At 34.2% G+C, this 21,118-nt stretch overlaps 1 protein-coding gene across 1 annotated transcript in view; it reads right to left on the reverse strand.

The window, feature by feature from the left end:
- The window catches only part of MICAL-like (protein), a 286,832-nt gene that overhangs the window by 130,561 nt on the left and 135,153 nt on the right, over positions 1–21,118 (reverse strand). Inside the window, exon 3 of the mRNA XM_072523085.1 lies at positions 4,088–4,252. Within this exon, the coding sequence (XP_072379186.1) occupies positions 4,088–4,239 (152 nt within the window). The 5' untranslated portion in view covers positions 4,240–4,252. The remainder of the gene's footprint in view (positions 1–4,087; positions 4,253–21,118) is intronic.

Consider the following 21,118-nt stretch of genomic DNA (forward strand, 5'->3'; position numbering starts at 1 on the left):
AAAACGTTGCAACAATATTTTTTCTGGAGTCTCTAAAGTTTGTTTATACTTTATATTCATTATTAGAATAATGTTTGGCTACGTTCGAATTAGTTCATAAAATTTGGAATAATTGACAAAATTTGAGATTGCATTAGTTCTAGGATTACAATACTAGAATAATTTTTGGTAAGAGAGTCAATCTTTCTTATGTTTTTTGGAGAGTCGGGAGGGAGAATATCCAAACATCAAATTTAATATTCTGGGAACAATAACGAACAGCATCGAAACGTAGTTGCATTCATTATAAACAGATTCCTGAATTCGGTCGCCATATTTAGGTCTATATCAGATAGAGTGGCTATACTGAAGATGAATACTAAACCTTTCAATTTAAAAGTCATACAAATATACACCTCAACATCAAATAGCAAAGAGGGAGACATAGAAACAATTTAAACACATACAAATACGCAAAAAGATGAAATGACCCTCTTGATAGGAGATTATAATGCGAAGGTCGGGAATCAGAAAGAACAAGATATAGTTGGAGGCTTTGATCTCCTGCATCTCTGAAACTCAATCAAATCCGTGACAAATTATCCGTGAGCAGACATATAGTCGGATCGCATTTCGCTTCTTTCGGTCATTAAAATAAATCTAAAAATAACAAAGATCAAGACAAATCCACAAAAAAATAATATTCAGAACTTTCGCGATGAACAAAATCGAGAAAATTAAAATCTGACTTACCTAACGCTTCCGATGATATGACAAGAGAAACAACACTTGGAGTAGATGAAATGAGGATAAAAATGAAAAAAGAGATCAACGAAATAACGACATTTTTCAGACAAAACACTTAATATAAACAACCCATGGGTAACTGACGAAATTTTACAGCTAATAGATCAGCGAAGACAATATAAGAATAAAAATGAGACAGAATATAGAAAACTACACAGAATAATAACGAAGAATATTAAAGAAACGAAAGAAACATAATCGACAAAAAACACGATGTCTTAACGTTCGTAAGAAGGTTAAAAACGCAGCCGGTCTTTTCAAGAACAAGGCGATGCCATTTATAACTGACAGTCAAGGCAACGCAATATTGGAGTCGCGAAAATTGAAGGCTGGAGAACACACATTAAACAAATGTATGGAGGAGGACTATATTTATAGATCCTTTGCACCGACCTTTTGACTATATACTAAAATAGACAACTATATGATGACTAGTTTACTTCCATATTTATACCTTTACCTAACAAAACAGCAACAAAGAGATATGAGGACTATAGAACCATAAGTTGAAACCAACAAGTTTTACCAAGAGTAAAACCAACGAGAATATAAAAGTATGATAGAAGCATAACCAACTTATATGTGGCCGATGTTATTCAACATTTATTCTGAGCACTTCTTCAGAACCAAGATAATGCTCACCAGTAAAAATCATATCAATAACCATCATTTTTTTAAACAATAAGATACTAGCAAGACTTCAGAATTTCACATATCTGGGCTGCAACCTGAATGAAGATTGGGATCACTCTGGTGTGATACATATTCGAATCGAGAAATCCAGACGTATATTTAACAAAATGAAAAATGTACTGTGTAACTTTCGGCTTAATATATATATATATAAATATATATATATATATATATATATATATATATATATATATAAATATATATATATATATATATATATATATATTAGATTGCGATTGCTCAGGTGCTATGTGTTTTCAATTTTTTTGAATGGCGTGGAAGCATGGAACTTAGAGAACGTAGAGTCCACCAGTAAAAAATATTACCATTCGAAACGTGGCACTACCATAGAATGTATCATATCATGAATGATGCTTTCTTGCACAGCATAGGTCAGCGACTACTTTTAACGGCAAAATGTTCATACTTCGGTCACTTAATGGGACCGGTAGACGACGTATTCCGTCGTTGAGACAGTGGACCGGAAAGGCTTCATTGGAATTATTTAAGGAAGCCGTGAATAAAGTTTTGTAAGAATAATAGCCTCGATAGATGGTATAGATCTGAATGATATTACTGTAATTTTGAATGTAACCTACTACACCGCGAAAATATCTATTAATTGACTGAACTCTACCTTTGTTACTATTCTAGGGCAGAGACTATGAGGGAATTGACTTCAGGTCCCGTATTTTCAAATTGTTTTTTTTTTTTTCATCTTTGGCATCAAATATACAGGAAACAGGAGAGATTGGTTGATTCTTTACCATCTCACTTTAAGAATGGAATAACCACGCGTGGGAACTTTTTCTCAATAAATGTGCTTCTTATTGAGGAAACTCTCCAATAAATAATATGGAGACCTTAACCAAAATCGATGAGCTCAATATTAGGTTAGAAAAACGAGATGTGGCACTCCGGGAGCACTCGTATCGTCTACGCACTGAGTGATGCTTTTTAATTTAATTAAATTTATTTTATTAAGAATCACGCATAGGACTGTGTTTACTACTGAAGTGTATGGTCACACGATCTTTCGTTACAGTTATGGCATTTCAGTCGTTTTTATTTTATCATACCTCTGCGTGATTTACCGCACCGATCAGTGCATTCCGTCCATAGCCCGCGATAAGTAAGCTATGATTCCAATATAGCACAAAAGGAGCGATAACTAAAAGTTCGAATAATATCGAAATAATTGATATTGTTTGGATATTATTCAAATCCAATATAAATACATTATATCCTGAAAATACAGTTACAGGAGATAGTGTTATTATAATAAAAGAGACTATCATACATTAACAAGAATTAGGCTATAAAACAGAAATGTTTCAAGCTACTTCTTTTAATGTCAAACCAAGTTCTTTGAGTTTATCGTTACTGCTGTGTACCCCCTACCATAATATGCTCTCAAAAAATATAACTACCTAGATTTTCTGACTAGACAAAGAAAAACATTTATAATTAATACTCATTTTAATGCCAAGCAGATCCACTGAAGGTCTAGGTCCTACAACTAAGGGCAAGGAATTCTTGCAGGCAATTAACCAGTTGAATTGTAAAACAATTTCAACAGATAAACCAACATATTGGCGTACTGATATTAACGATAATTATACGCATATCGAGGAAGCGTGGGACATGATTTCCGACCACTATCCCATACTCCTCACATAGAGCGATACAGTTATTCAAGATCAGCCACCCCACTTGTAGCAGAAATTTAGGTTTAATTCGAACTGGATGCTTTACAGTTTGTCCTTTACGTCCTAATAAAATTCATTGATAAACGATCTACGTGATCAACAATAATTTTAAGAGCACAGGTCTTTCTTTATAGAAAGCAGACGTCATAAAAAAAATTAAAAGGGGCCTGGCTCTTTAATTCGTAAACTAAAAATGTGGGTATATTAATTTAAAATAGGTTGAAATCGTCATTTCTATTTTCCTCCTATATTGTGTGGAGATGGTCAAAAATAGCAATCTCGTCAGAATGTGGCTAAAATACGAATACTATATATTTCCTATGTTGTGGAAGGACGGTTAAAAATAGCAATTTTGTCAGCGTGTAGCTAAAATACGAATACTACCGTTGTTGGCTGTTGCAGTACACGATCTCTTAAAAATCCAGCCCTAATGTAAAAAATATTTGTAGTGCCTTTAAAATACGTACATATAAAGGAATGATTTGAGATAAGAATTCATTATAGGATATAGAGAAGGGAGCAAAGATTTTTAATTGTGTACCTAAAGGGAGGTATTATTTAGCATCCAGCTTCTTATACAGAGATATCGAGATGTAAATGTTGATGTATATGCCTACTATGTCGATTACGAAAAAACATTTGACACTGTTCAACATGAGAAGGGAAATTTCATGCGACTAAGCGACAATGTTCCTAGAGGAAAAGGCACTTGAAGAAGAAAAAGTCTTGTTTTGATCAACGATTCAGATGATTATTGTCTGATGCGATTATATTTCTAGCTTAATGTTGCATATTTGAGTTTTTAGAACACAATTTGGCGTTTATTGTTAAATGGCTTATGAATCAATTCTAAATATTTTTTATGGATTACATACGTAAAAAAGTTACTATAAACTTACATAAGATCTGGTCTGAAGTGATGTATTATGGCACAAAAAGCGAGTCCGTCCCTCCAAGATGTCGTCATATTATCGATTTTAACTCCCGGGTAACCCTCTGTCATTTTGCGACACCATAGTTCCAGGCCCTTCGTTCCTCGTCTTTCGTTCATAATGAATTAGTGCCTAAAATAGAAAAAAAAATGTTTTATTAATGCTAACATTTAAAATAAATAAAATGAAGGTCCATCTGGACAGCTGTCTGGCAATATATAGTATTAAATTGCTAACAGAACAAATAAATAAAAATCGATTTATATAAAATGTATACCTATGTTTGGATAATACAGATATATATATATATATATATATATATATATATATATATATATATATATATATATATATATATATATATATATATATATATATAGAAATATTAAAGAGGGTTTAGGTAAAACACAGACAGGGCGGTTTGCACCGCGTCTGCGCCTCGTCGGCTGCTGCGCGGCTTAAAACACATTAGGCGGTTTAACAGTGGCAATAGTTTTGCCATTGTATTCGGTGTTGTCAAATTTAGTCGAGTTTTGGACGTAGAATGGTATAATGATGTCTCTAGAATTATCTAGTGAAAGTGACGACGATAAGTGCAAGTTTACTTCATATTAGATTAAAGAAGAAGAAGAAACGCAGGTATTGGATACATCCCATAGTAAATGAATGAAAAAATAAAGGAATGTTTTACACGTTAGTTAAAGAAATTAAAGATGACCCAGAAAAGTTTTTTAATTTTATCCGAATGTCTAAGCAATCTCTTTAAGGGCTATTAGAAATTATTTAAAGTTCATGTTCAAGAAATAACACCCATATGAGAGAAAGCATATCACCAGAAGAAAAACTAATAATAACACTAAGGTAAGTTAACCACGTAGTTGTCACATACTTTTTAAGTATCTTAAAAATATATTTGTAATTTTAACTCGTTGACTGCGCATGTTGTGTGATTTTTATTATGTATGCATTATTTATGTGTTTTGTTTATTTAGTTTTTAACGATATTTCTCTCGTTTGTTGTATGTTTTTAAATACAAAAAAAATATAGGAAAAATATATTTTATAAAATAAATTTTTAATTTTAATTAATTTATCGATATCTATAGCTTCCATAATATATACAAAATTTGGCAAACACTCACAAAAGCAACCAAATAAAACCGCTGCAAAACAGTCACACGTCTGTGTTAAAGCACGAGATATCTATTACTGATGTGCCGCCAGAAGTCATAAAACCGCCGACGGCGCATGGTACTTAGCAGAGGCCGCGCGGCGGCCGACGCGGCGAGCTGACGAACGACGGCTCCTCTATGTTGCACAACATAAGTACTACAGACGAGAAACCGCTTTCAACACCGCCGCCGACGCGGCGCAAACCGCCCTGTCTGTGTTTAACCTTAATGTCCCATAAACGAGAATTGTTGCAATCAATACACTTCTTTCTTCAGAACTGGAACTAAACTTACAACTTTAGTTCATTGGTCAGAGATTTAAAATAGTAAAAATATCTTAAATCTATAACAAAAACAAGACTCATTTATCAACAACACAATAATGAGGTGATAAGAGTTCTGGATGAACTCCTGAAATATTGTGTTTGCATGAAAGAAATATATTCGTTCTTGTAGGCTTGCTTCTATAAGAAATGTCTTTAGGCGCAACTAACAAATTTGATTATCTTGCGTTTTTTCCATTTAAACCCCAAATATTTTACAGTTCTGTAGAGCAAACGCGCACTTTCCACTCTTACACTTACATTATTGTGCATTGGTTTTCTTATACTTTCAGTTCTATCACGGTTGGTTTTCTTTTAGCAACAAAAATATTAATGAATTATTTCTATACATGAGAGCACATTTCACAAATGATAAAAGCAAATATTAAACGACATTCCAAATAAGATTATGCAAATTAATGAGTCGTTACAAAGGGCTCATTATATGTGTCTGATAAGAATTTTGTATACATTAAAATAATGAGATAAAAAATATTCTGGATACCGACAAAACATCTCTTAGAACTCGATGCCACTCTATTTGAATAAGATTTTTGAAGCGAAGCTTCTATACTGGCGTTATATTACTTTATTCTCTATAATAAAATGATAAGACGAGCGTCACGGAACTAGCGCCACAAGGAGAAGGCGTCACGGGTAGCGTCACAAAACAGCGGTTCTGCACATCGATTCACTAATCTCGATCAATTCGATTCTAGTCATCGTACATTTTATTCTAAGTAGGTTTAAATTATCATCTTAGATCTAAAGTTTTTGATGCATGCATTATTCCGATATTAACTTATGCGGCACAAACATGGACAATCACAAAAAAGAATATGAATATACTTAGAGTCACTCAACACGCGATGGAAAGAGCAATGCTAGGTATATCACTTAAGGACAAGAAAACAAACACATGGATAAGACAGAAAACCAAAGTCACCGATGTGGTGCAAAAATCATTAAAGTTGAAATGGGAATACGCTGGACATGTAGCTAGGAGCGATCTAAACAAATGGCACAGATCAATTTTAACCTGGAGACCATACCAACACAAAAGACCCAGAGGCAGACCTCCTATGAGATGGACAGATGATCTGAAAAGGACTGCCGGGAAAAATTGGCTACAAGTAGCGTACAATAAAAAACAATGGAAAGGAAGACTTGAAGAGGCTTATGTTCAGATGTGGACGTGAATGGCTAGACGAAGAAGAAGAAGAAGAAGAAGAAAGGTTTAAATTAAAAACTGCATGAAAAATAATTAACAAAACACAGACATTTTAAATGAGAAGTAAAAAATTAATTTAAAAGTCATAAATGTCATCCAAATAATAACAATATTAAATTATTTTCTTAAAATTTTATGACACTTCTCATTTTAAAATAATTTTAACATTTTATTTAGTTTATATAATAATTAAATTTAATATCCCATCTGAATTTGACAGGCCTGTCAAAAGTAAACAACGTATGCTTCGTTAATAAATTTTAAAAATATTATTTAAACTTTAAAAATGTAGAAAAATAGTATGATGCTTCACGCTAGTCTATCATCTTTTTTGTACACTATTACAAGACAAGATACAGAGAAATTGAAAAAAATAGTAATTGAGATAGGGCATGGAATCACATATGTATACGGCTCGGTAGTGGCCTAGTCACCATCCAGAATGAGGTGATATTTATGGTTTGACATTGTAAGTTTGGTTGGGCTTTCATTAAAAAAAAAAATTGTGACTCGACACAAATTGGGTGCCGAAACGTCGAGATCTATACCAAGAAGAATATATACTTTATATTATAGGGAAAGAGGTGAAAATATTAGAAGTCAGTGCAAATGAGTTCCGGGTAAAAGAAAATAAAACTAGAACAAATATATTTATGGAATGGCGGAAAACACAATGCTGGGAGGGAGAAAAGTCAAAACACTTTGGAACCATTCAAAAAAATCGTTCCCACCTCTATGTTTAGCAGTTCCTCCGATAAAAAGATTACTTTCTGGTTTTCAGTTTCAGCAATTATTGGTATATGTTTTGTATGCTTAATTAATATCATAAATACAGTATCAACTATTATTCTACTCTATATTGTCCAGGTTTTGAGGCCACTCCTGTAGGAAAAATGGTTCTGATTCGGTTTCTTTGCGGATTCCTGTTAAAAAATGTCCACTTTAAACAAATCTAAAGGGTACCAGACGAAATTTTTGGGAACAAATTGTTGAAACATTTTTTTTAAACAAATTCCAAATCATCTTTTTTGGCGCGAATAATTATTAACAATTAAAAAATAACGGTCTAAATTGAAATAGATTGCTCTTTAGAATCTTGAAATTCAATGTTTAAACTTCAATTTACGCACTGGGCAACCTCAAAAATAATAATTAACATATGAGTTTTTAAGCCTGGAAAATCCGTATTTTCGCATTTTTTTTATTTTAAATCGCTTATAACTCCAAAAATATCAATTTTAGAGAAAAATGACAACACATTTTTTGTTTAACGAACCCAAAAAACCTAAAAAATATTTTCTGGAGCAAAAAGGTGATTTTTGGAATTTGTTTAAAAAATTGTTAAAACAACTCAAAAATTTCGCCCGGCTCCCTTCTGATTTGTAAATGGGAAATTTTTGAACAGGAATTACCAAAGAAACCGAACCAGAAACATTTTTACTACGGAAGCGGCCTCCCAACCTGGACCACAGCATAATTAAATAAGGATAATATAAAAATGGCTAAAAAACTTATATCTATTATCTCTCTTTTTTTCTCTGGACGTGTACGAACTCATCACTTTATAGTCCCCCAAAAATTATTGGACACTTCTTGTTTATGTGGTAATTAATTAATTCGGAAAAAGTTTGTAAGAAAATTGCTTTAAAATTTAACTGATATATTTATTTATATCGGATGTCTCCCGGCTCTGGCGCACCCAAGGGGGGGGTTTGGGGGTTAAACCCCCCCCCAGGGCATATAAAGTAAACAGTATATAAAGAATAGTAGGCAAATGTAACTTGTCTTTCACACACAATACAAAAAATCCAAAACGCTGATTAAATAATTAAATTACCACTTTAAATATGTAGAACACAATAATTATTGTATAAATTATTTTGAGAACGATTTCCGAAGTGGAAATTGAAACGTCAATAAACGTATTTTAACCTTTAATTGTGGCTTATTCCCATTTAAATATATATTAACAGAATAATTAATAATATTTTTCATTATATTTAGATATAGATACCTAATATTAGGCTTATGAAAAAGTAGACAGAACGAGTCTGTTGCAAGTAGCATGCGCCTACAGGACTGTATCTGCGGCGGTCTTGTGGATTATCACGGGTTGTATTCCTCTGCATGTGTTAGCAGTAGAAAAGACATCTCTATGAGAGAAGAAAGCATTTGACAAAAGCTATAAAAAAAGAAGAAAGGGACAGATCAATGAAAAGATGGCAAGAAGAGTGGAACAACAAGGAAAATGTTGCTCAGTGGACCAAGATGCTGATCCCGAGCCTAAGGGACTAGGTAGATTGTCTGTTTTAGGGACTATCTTCATAGGTTCATAAAGACAGATACAGATAAATGCCTATACTGCGAATATTCCGACATTGTTACTCATACAATGCTGGAGTGTAATAGATGTACAGTGGAGAGAAACAGAATGTATAAAGAATGTGACAGGAAATACGGAGGGATGGAATAGTGTTCACAATTACATCCGAGCAGTCCTTAAAAAGAAAGAAGAAGAAGAGAAACACCAACCGGGCCAACGACAAAGATAAGATCTAATTACTATTTTAATGGGAATAAGTCGCAATTGAAGGTTAAAATAAGTTTATTAACGTTTAAATTTTTGATCTTTGATCTTGCACTGATAACTTGTTTATACTCCAACAATTAATAGAAAAAAGAATAGCGGTTGGTACCGAAGTACATATAGCCTTCATCGACCTAGAAAAGGCGTATGATACAGTTCCAAGACTTAAATTGTGGCAACCTTAACAACAACTCGACATTAGTCCATACCTTTTAGGAATAATCACAGAAGTATACAGGGATAACACTACTTACCTAAAAATCGGATATAGACTATCAGAGCCAATAAGCGTAACTAAAGGACTAAAACAAGGATGCAGTATGTCACCCTTACCGTTTAATTTATATATTGAGGCAGCCCTCCAAAATTAGAAAAACCACTGCCAGGGAATGGGAATCCCCATACGAAATGACGTACTGTTCTCCCTGAACTTTGCGGATGATCAAGTCATCCTAGGTCAAGATTCTTATGATCTAGAATTTATGATAAAGCGTCTATAGAGAGAATATTTAAAATAGGTGTTACAAGTCAGCATGAAGAAAACAGAATATTTAGTTATCAATTCAGATGCAAGGTTTGAAGTGATGATAGACGAGGACGTGGAAATCAAACAAGTGGAAAAATTTAAATATTTAGGTCCACTCATTGCTATGAACGGCTTGGAAGAAACCGAAATTAAACACGAATTAATCAGGGAGGTAAAATTGTAGGATGTCTGAACTCCGTATGGTGGGATCACAACATTTCCAAAAGGATCAAAAAAAGAATAGGGCAAACCATGGTTGAATCAGTTCTTTGTTATGACTCTGAAGTATGGACAATTAATGCAAACCTGAAGAGAAGATTGTTGGCAGTTGAAATGGATTATTTGAGAAGAAGTGCTAGAACATCAAGGCAGGAAAGGAAGACCAAGCTACAGAAACGGTCATTGACAGAATAGAAAGAAGAGGTTCAAAATGGTTTGGACATCTATTGAGAATGCCTGACGAACGTTGGCCCCAAAAACTTCACAAATGGAAGCACCCTGGAACAAGAAAAAGAGGTAGACCTCGACACTCATGGAATGAAGGAATTAGAAAAGCGATGGAATCGAGAAGTTTGGAGGAGGAGCATGCTTTGGACCGGGAGGATTGGCGGAGGAGAACGTGAATACGAGGATAGCCGTCTCCAAAATGTATTGTATTTACAAGTTGGATTAATATCAAACGTCAATAACCTTATTTTAACCTTCAATTGTGGATTATTCCCATTAAAATAGTAATTACTTTAAAATGCCACAAGAAAATAGCTTCAGAACAATAGATAAGATCTAGATAAGAGAAGGGAGTGTTCCAAAAATGTCGTCAGCCTTACAGTGGACCCCACTTTCGGAGTACGGTACGTGCGACAGTCAACTGCGCACAAGTAAGAGAGGGTGGTTTTAGTTGGTAGGCAGGATAATAGATACCTGAATCTTTGGCACTGCTATCTTTAGTACTTTACATTAAACTAAAACCCAAATTTTAGGGACTTAAAATGGACAAATTTTGGTTCCGCCACTGTCTCCCTGAGAGTGGCCCATTAGAGAGAAATTTTTATTTTCGCATGGTTTTAGGTAGCTATCAATAGAATTTAGTAGAACTCCCTAATACGAGTCAAGACATTGCATTTATTTTGTATTTAATACATCCGGTCTTGGCTTATTCTTTTAGCTGTTTGTAAACATTTTATGGTCTGTACTTGCCACGGGGTGCAGGTAGGTCAGTGATCAGTTTGCAAATCTCTCCGGGTCTACCTTAAAATCCCTGTTTTTATCGCAATGCTGAGTTTGTATTATCTACGAGGTCATTTATGCTAATTGGTTATAAGTTCACGTAACCCTATCTCTAGGGACCCGGCAATGCGTAGCATGATATGAAAATGCAAATCGAGGTTTGGTCATTTTAGAAATCGCTCACTACCAAATTTAAGAGAACTTACAAATTGGTTCTCTAATTGAGGGCTTTCATTTCATAAACCTTGATCTTTAGCCGGCGACTATTTTTATTTTATTAAAGGAAATATATATATAAACTTTACTACAAGTATATTATAATATAATAATAAAATTACTTTAGTACCCTAATAGTATATTCTAAGTAACCATATATTTAATACTATATACTCAGTGTCTTTTTGTTTTTTTATACGTTTTCATTATATTTTTTTCATATACTCATAATAAAAAATCCTGGAAAGCAAAAATAATAATTAAAAATGAAGCTTTAAAAAACATGTAGAAAAAATAACTATATAACATGTCTTAAAAAAATGTATAATAATAATTTAATACAAACGAAAACTACCGAAACTAATGCTTAAAATAACCATTTTATAACCACTATCCTATTTTAAATCGATCGAAATGCAAATATAACGGCATACGTGCAGCTATGCATCCTTGGCTTCTGTCAATGCAAAACAATCTTCCATTTGTTGGTGTAAAGAACACAGTAATCGATAAAACCTACTGAGCGATGCAAGACTTTTAAAAAAGTATCAAAACACCGTACGATACATATTTTTCAATCCAGACCTAGATAAATTGAGCATCACGTTGTATTTATTCAGGATCGGATTCAGAAAAGAAATATATTACATTATTTTTGAATTATATAGTGGTTTCATAGTTAAGGTAACATGTAGTTGTATGTCTTTTGACTGACTACAACTCATCATATTAACGTAATCGAGATCTCCGCGGAAATATCATCATTCTGTTTTCATCATCATCATCATCGTCGCCTCCGTTCAGTCTCTTCGTATGATGGCTCATGCTCGAGGTTTTGAGGATTATCTTACTCTGAGGTGGATTAGTCCTCCTTTTCCTCTATTTTGGTTACAATTTATTGTGTGTCCTTAGTATTATCAATTCTACCTTTCATTTATTTTTTTTGCAAAGCTGGTGCACCGGCCTCGTTTTCTTATTTTAGTCTCAATTCCTGTTAATATTCCCGTTAGTTCCTCGCCAATTGCTTTTTTAATTCTATGTTTTTTGCCACTACTTATACAGTTCGCGTCTAAACTCCACCAAATTAGTTTTTGAATGATAACAATTAAATTTTTTTCATTTTGTGTTGTTCTGTCGCTCCGACTGGTTGTTGTGTTCAGGTTTCAGGAAAAAAAACTTAAAACATATTATTTTTCCAGTTTTTTATATATTGATAGAATCCATTTGTTTTTAAATGGAATCTGTTAAAAATATTACACCATCAAAATTTTTCTTAAATGACAATATATGGTCACATACAGAGACAGATGAAAAGAGCTGAGGAAGACCTATGTCCATACAGGTTGGTGATGATAATGATGAATAAATGGCATGTGATACAGCATATGATTACCCTTGCGTCACTCAGTATGTTCAAAAAACAAGAAGGAGTTATTCTGTCACCGAAAGTCACATAATTTTCACAATTCAATGATCGCCATTGTGAAATGGAAAGGCAATGTCACAACGATCTAAAACCGTTTCTAGTTACACAAGAGATATTAGGTATATAAAACATCATACCTATAGGTGCCTCAGTTCAGTTGCTTAAAATTTTATTAATTTGAACAGGGTTGTAGAAATAAATGTTAGACTTACTCACAATCATTTTATTGAACCTTGGACGACCGGTTTCGAGCACTAAAATTTGCTGTTCATCGTCAGGTCTCCGAATGTTGCAGTTTCGCAAATTTGTATAAATATTTATTAAGTATTAAATAGAAATTATTCCAACATCGTACAGACAACCACATCTAACTGCGCGTTACCTACGCATCACGTTAGCAGAGATCATCACTCGTTTCAAGGTTTAAACGAGATTAGCATTCCCGTTCCCAGCTATATTTCCGGCGCTAAAATACGCCCTCTACCTGGATTTTAGGTTGCAGTCATCGGGAGATTCATGTTGCAATCTATAGTCACGTTGCGAAATACATTTCGTATTGTGTCGCGTTTGACCTTTTTAACTGAACTTTTAACAGAACATTTTACTTGCGTTTCGTAATTATTAACGTTACTTATAGTTACTATATATTTGTATCCTGATTCACTGCTGTATTATTATTGATTTGCTTATATTGATAATTTTATTGATTCATTTCTGCATTATCAATTTGCTTGTATTGATAATTTTATTGATACATTATTAATGGATGAATTATTGATTGTATCAAGACTACTATTTCACCATTGTTTTTACCATTGATTGAATGTGTAGTTTAGTTATATTACTTTTGAATTGCATTTATTAGTACGTATATATAATTTAAATTCATTATTTCGTATTCGATTGCAAGTTGTTTAACATCATTCTTATAATGAGAGAGAGAAGTTGATCGAAGAATATATCAGCCGATTTGGAGTGCCTTTGGAGATCCATAGTGACCAAGGCAGGAACTTCGAAAGCGATATATTCCAAGGAATATGTGATAGACTAGGCATGAAGAAAACAAGAACTACGGCTTATCATCCGCAATCGGATGGTATGGTAGAACGATGAATAGGACAGTTGGCAAGTACTTGACAAAGGTGGTGTCCGATCATCAGCGAGACTGGGACCAATATCTTCCGTTCTTCACAATGGCCTATAGATCTGCTGTTAACGAATCAACAGGCCAGACACCAGCCAGGGTCCTATTCGGACGCGAGATGCGACTACCTTGTGATCTAGAGTTTGGGTGTCGACCTGGAGAAGATGTAGCAGGTGAAGATTATGTGATCGAATTACGAAGAAGAATGGACGATGTACACGAGTTGGTCCGTTCCCATCTCCAGATCGCTAGTGACCGAATGAAGAAACGGTACGATACGCAAGCCGAAAAGGGGTGTTTTAAGAAGAACGACAAAGCCTGGCTCTATAATCCCAAAAAGCGAAAAGGTTGTTCGCCCAAGTTGCAGCAGTTTTGGGAAGGTCCATACCTCATTATGATGTCATGTCGATCAATGATGTCATTTACCGAATAAGCAAGATTCCGAGGGGAAAGCCGATGATAGTACACCATAACCGGCTGGCGTCTTTCGAAGGTGACCACGACGTGGATGAAGAAGTGGAAGTAAACCAAGTCCAAGATGTGTCTAACCTCACGTTTGAGGAATTTATGGGTGCCTATGGAGGTACCGGTAAAGCAAGACATGGTGTTACCACTGAAGAAAGGCAAGATCTACTCGCGCTTCCCCATGACTACTCACTGGCCCTTACCATCCCGGCCAGTATCAAAGACGCACCAGGGTTGGCATCCGTCTTTCGAAGGAAGTTCGGTCGAGTTGCAGAACTTCAATGCCAAGTGCTCGGTAAAACATTGAAACTCCAAGATGCATCACGTTACCTTTTCTACCTGGTAACAAAAGACACTGCCCGTGACCAACCTACCTACCGAGATGTATGGGCAGCCTTACTTCAATTAAGAGAGCACGTACTAGAGTCCGACGTGCAAAAGTTAGCCATGCCAAAGTTGGAGTGCCGCCAATTAGATTGGAGGGTTATCCTAAATATGGTGGAGGAGATCTTTAAAGACACTGAAGTCCAGGTGTTAGTCTGTTGCAATCCGCATAGTTACTGGTGCGGAGAGAAAACCGCCCCTTGTCATTTTTATACAACTGAAAGTTGTAAAAGAGGGTCTAGTTGCCGATACCAGCATACCGTTCCAGTTCCAGTCCCGACAAGGTTCCAGGAGGAACCATCTTTTAAGAGGGGGGCAATGTTACGTAAAAATATGAGTCATATTAAAAACCTGTAAACATGTTGTTTATTCACTAATATGTTGTAGATTCTACGAGACCCTTCGATCAGCTGGCAGAAATCTACCTGAAACGGTCGCTTCGAAGTTTCCAGAAACCGGTCGAATAATGACCCGGCCGATTTATTTTCTAGTATAATCAGAGGGATTCGCCTGAACTCTCGAATAGCTGTATTTTCATATATAATAACGGAGCTTTTATTGAAGGAAGTCAGTCAAAAAGAAGCTCGCGTTCGCTTTTAAATTGTAACGTCCGATAGATAAATTATGTAATTATTAGTCAGATAAATTGTTGTATAGTGGTTTAATAAATTGATATAAATTATCGTGTTTTAGTAAATTAAAATAAGAACAATAAATTAGAATTAATAAAGACATAACAGTATGTATGTTATTTGTTTATTGATTTTACTTGTTTTAAATAGAGTTTCATATAGGTAGTCCTCTTGTTTATTATTTTTGTTTGGCAATATACATACTTAAGGCGACAGGGCGAAACCAGCAAGTTCTAGATTGAATATATTTATTCATCCTACCCTTCTGACAGTCTCGTATGTTATATAGCGATCATCGTATGTGCAAAAATCAATACCGGAAAGGTTAACTTAAAACGCTAAAAACTACAAATTGTAACCAATACCGTTCTATCAGGTATGTTATAAATAGTGTCAATATTACGTATGCATGGTTTGAAGGAGTATATGTATAAATAGTACTTACATGCCGGTTCAAGGAATCTAGTTACATACTGAACGCTCATTTATGCTATGATGTTGTCTGATGGTCATCGGCTTTATGACACATCGAAAATTGTGGAATATTTCTTGAGGAGACGGTTAGGAAGTAAACTATTGTTGTTATGACATAAGGAAGAACTAAATGACGTCATTATCTCTCCGACTTTTAACCGTTTCGCTCATGGCGTCCACAAATGTGGACATACATTTCTAAGCGCTCAGTTATACGAAATTATAATATTATCACTGTTTGCTCATGTTGTCCACGTTAGGGGACTTCTAAATATTCCTTATTCATGCACTAGACCCTATCTGTTGGCAAGTAGAAGAAACGATCGAAAAGTTTTAGTAAGATTCTGGCCACTGTGCAGACATCTATACCGCGCAAAGAACAGTAATTCATTTTTAGACTAGATGACTCACCCATACTTTGTAAAAATTATTTATATGTTTGAAAAGGTGCATTTTTGTATAATACGCAGTCGCCAGTCGAATAAATTGATATTTGGCTTTGTATTCTTACTGAAAAGTAACGTCCTCACTTGTGGACTGTGTGAGTAAACGGATTCTTCTAGAGTAGGTAAATATAATCTAGTCCATTCATTGTACTTGTTGAAATAAACATATTTATAATATTTCAGTAGCCAAGTTGGACTTAAAGCGACCTTTAACCTATAAGCAGCTGCTCAATATATTAGAAAATCTTTCAGATATTGAATATATGTTAGACGATAGTGATGACATTGATGCTTCCGAGCAGCAAGATTTGGAAGGTAAAAATATTTATTTTGAAGTACTATAAACCACTAATAATTATTTATTTTTAGTAGAAACTGAAGAAGAATGAACCTAATATTGAAGATGAACCTCTCGCAGTAGGAGTGAAGAGTGTGGGCCCTGTGGTCGCTGCAGGACCAAGCACTTCTCGGGCATTTTCTGAAGGTAAGATCAGAGTTCATCATTACTTTATAAATAACCAGTTCATCCCTAAGAATGATATCAAATGGCGTACCAAAGTGAGATATCTCACTCCATCCATCCAGTGATTTGTAGAAGATGTAACGCGAGTTGTAGAATTGGAGAGCCCTTATGCTATCTTCTGCAAGTACTTTACAAGAGATTTATTTGCAAGTATGGCAGAATTTACGAACCTGTATGCTGTACAGAACCAAATACGATTTTTCATAACGACTGTAGAGGAAATGCAAATTTCCGTTTTTATACATAATATACTTATGGGCAATTTACATTTACATTGGGATGCAAAATTACGAGTGCCAAAAATTGCTGAGAGTATGTCTGTAAATAGATTTTACTCCTTGAGGTAAACTTTACATTTTGTGGATACAATGGATGACGTTGAGCATCAGGGCAGGTTTTGGAAAGTTCATCCATTGTACGAAACAATACGCGCTCTCACTTCCATTGGAGACAAATCTGTCAATTGGTGAACAAATGGTGCCGTTCAAAGGATCACTGAATGTGAATCAATATATAAAAAACAAACCAAATCTATGGGGAATAAAAATATTTGCAATTTGCGGTGCAAGTGGACAGATGTTCGATTTTATAATTTATCAGAGAGCTAAAACGGAATTGGATCAAACACAAATGACAGTTTTCGGGCAAGGCGCAGCTGTCGTTTTGAATCTGTGTGATCGCATCACAGAGAATAATTGCAAAGTCTATTTTGATCATTATTTCTCCAGTTATTGGATCAAACACAAATGACAGTTTTCAAGCAAGGCACAGCTGTCGTTTTGAAGCTGTGTGATCGCATCACAGAGAATCATTGCAAAGTCTATTTTAATAATTAGTTCTTCAGTTATTGGTTGTTACAAACTCTGCGCCAAAAAAATATCTTTGCCATTTGTACTGTATGATAAAATAGATTCAGTAGCCCTAGCTTCATTGCTGATAAAATAATTAAAAAACGTGGTACTACAGAAGAAATAATCAGCAATGATGGGGAGGCAATTATAACAAAGTGGTTTGATAACAAACCTGTAATAATGGCATCAAATTATATAGGAATTGAGACGATCGACAAGTGGAAACGATGGGACAAACAAACAAGACCTATATAGAAGTAAATAGGCCACAGGTAATAAAGGATTAAAATTTGTCAATGGAAGGTGTTGACAAATTCAATTTCTTTCTAACATTGTACAGGACCTTTATTAGGTCAAGCAAATGGACGTTGCAAGTGTTCACACATGGTATAGATTTAGCCTGCACGAATGCCTGGCTAGAATATAGCAGGCAAGCAACCAATTTGCAAATACCAAAACAAAGAATCTTAGCTTTGGTGCACTTTCGCGCAGAAATTGCTGAAGTTCTTTTAGCTATAGAAAAAATAGTCAATAAAAAAGAGAACGACCACTTTCGATAAGGCCTGAAACCTGGATGCAAGGAAAAGCGCGTATATCTTGCCTCAAATGCGAAGTTCATTTATGTTTGACCACTATTAACAATTGTTTTGTGGAGTCCCACAGTATATAAATTATGTATAATGTGCATTGAATAAATATTATCATTGTTCTCAGTATTTATTTTTTCTCTAACCCACAGTATTTTTACTCCGTTATCTCACAGTGTCCTCATGTGTAGACATGCTATTTTTCAAAAATTGAAAAACTTTTTGACTTGGAACAAACTCCATAAATCTTAAATAAATTCAAATAACCAATATTCAACATTTCAAATTTTTAGGCCGAGTTAAAAAAATCATGAGCGAAAGGGTTAAGTGATACCGTATTTCTACAACTTTGTTGAAATGTACCAACATGCGCAACCGATTCATCATTTTATTAATTTGAGTTTTAAAGCTCAGAAAATACTTGATGGGAACAGTGCAGATTTTTATAAGAGCACTGACTTTTTGCTTGGACATCGTCTGACTAACATCAGATTCACTTATTCTTAAATTTCATTCTGGGCCTTTTTAAGTATTTCAATTGCTTTATCTAGTAATACTAGCCAAATTTCTCAAAATTATATTAGGATTGCGTTTCGCCAATTAATTGTTCTTCTAAATGCAAAAAACTGATTTTTTGGACCAAGATTTTGAAGCCTTGTGAACGATTCAAAACAAAATGCAATCTTTTTCGAATTTTTCATGTTAAAACCTTAAAGTATTTTCTTTCAGATGACCCTAATAAGGTCTCTTAATTGTTATAAACAAAGCTACTATCAATTTATAAAAAAAGGCAGTAACTTCGTCTCAAAGTGTCCTAGTTCAATTTTTTCCTTTTAAGTTTGTAAAAAAATTTAGGCTATCAAAATATGAAAAAATCAGTTTTTTCGTTTAATGGTTAAATAGAAATTCTAATTGTTTATAAGCAAAAAATTGACATGTTTTTGCCAAATTATGTTGCAATATTTAAAATTATTTTTCCCCATTTTTTGTAAATAGTACTAATAGAATAAATCTTTTTCTTTTAGAATCTATCCGTATATTTAATATACCTATTTAATTTTCTTACTTATATTGTTGCAAAAAAAATTAATTTGGGATAAACAACCTCTTTGACCAATCGACTTCAAATTTTGATCTTATTTTAAGCACCAGAAAACCCAACATTGTGTGTAATATAAAGGTTGTAAGTTTATTTTAAAAAAAGTTATTAACATTTATAATAAAAAACCGAAATTTTTGACTTATTTTACAACTTTCTAAGCAACAAATAAGGATAGTAACGTTTAGAGAACGCCATTTTGAAGGTGTTTATATGACATAAGTTTTGTCTCTTCTTAAATTTGATTCAAACGCTTTACTTTTTGCTGATAGACGAAAAAAGCGAAAATTAACCGCTTTTGGAGCTTAATTTGTTAATAATTAATTAAATCCAAAAAATCGACTGCAGCAAACATATAGGTTCTTGTTATAGAGGTCCATACTACTCACAACAATTGTCGCTTGCATGGCCGGACGAGTGTCACGAAAAAAAGCGGAAGTGTGCACTAACACTAGTTACCTTAAATATGGTTAAATATATGCAATTGGAACTGGAACAATCCGAAAGGATCGCCCGGCAAAAATGTCATACGATATTATTATTATTCCGTTTAAACTTATCCCGTTTCTTTTTCTGTGTATTTCGCAGTCATTTATGCTCCCTATTTAGCATATTTTATGGATTGTTTTGGTTTTTAACTAACCGTTGATGTTTTCTTAATTATTATGTGAGGTTTTAGAACTTAAGAAATTAAAGCTTCTAATTCTAGCAAATAACACTTCTCATACATACTATATTTTGCTCTAAGTACAAAACACAACTTATTATTTTCCTTTTGGTAATTCATTGGATGTGTTAAAGCGTAAATCTTATATATATATATATATATATATATATATATATATATATATATATATATATATATATACAGGGTTACGCAATTGAACTGTTACCAACTTCACATCGATATATCTGGCAAATCAATAATGACAGCTACGTCAAAGTTGGCCTGATAACACTTCAGTATGTTTATAAGCCGTCAAAAGCATTTGCATTTAAGTTTTATATATACAACAAAAGTTATTTGCAATGGAATTTAAATGTAATAGTGTAATTGCGTTATATTTGGCTGGAAAATCACAACCAGCTATTGTTTGTGTATCGCACCATAACTCGTTATAATGATACTGGTAGCATTGCCAAACACTATGGTGGTGGAAGTTCGGCTTGAAAGAGCAAAGGAGTTGTTACGCCTGCGCGAACGTGGCAAATTTCCGAACATAGTGTTCTCTGATGAGAAAAATTTCCCTATTGAGCATTTCATAAGCTCTCAAAATGATCGTGTTTACTTGACCGAACGCACCTACGAAAGTTTGAGATAACGAACGGCCACCCGAATTGATTTCCTATCTCAAGTAATGGTATGGGTAGCTGTAACCGCCGATGGACGCTCTCCAATCGTTTTTATTGAATCTGGTGTCAATGCAACTTATTATCGGGAAAATGTTTTAGAAGCTGCTTTAGAGCCGTGGGCATGCAAACATTTTGGTTGTAGACCATGGACGTTCCAAAAAGACTCGCCACCGTCTCATAAACCTAGTGTGAACCAAGAATGGTTAAAAAACCATGCTCCACACTTCATTTCATCTACACAATGGCTTTCGAATTCGCCAGACGCAAATCCGATGGACTATTTCATCTGGTACATTTTGGATAGCAAGGTGAGGACTAAAAAATATGCCAGT

This window comes from Diabrotica undecimpunctata, chromosome 2, assembly GCF_040954645.1.
Source record: "Diabrotica undecimpunctata isolate CICGRU chromosome 2, icDiaUnde3, whole genome shotgun sequence".
NCBI lineage: Eukaryota > Metazoa > Arthropoda > Insecta > Coleoptera > Chrysomelidae > Diabrotica > Diabrotica undecimpunctata.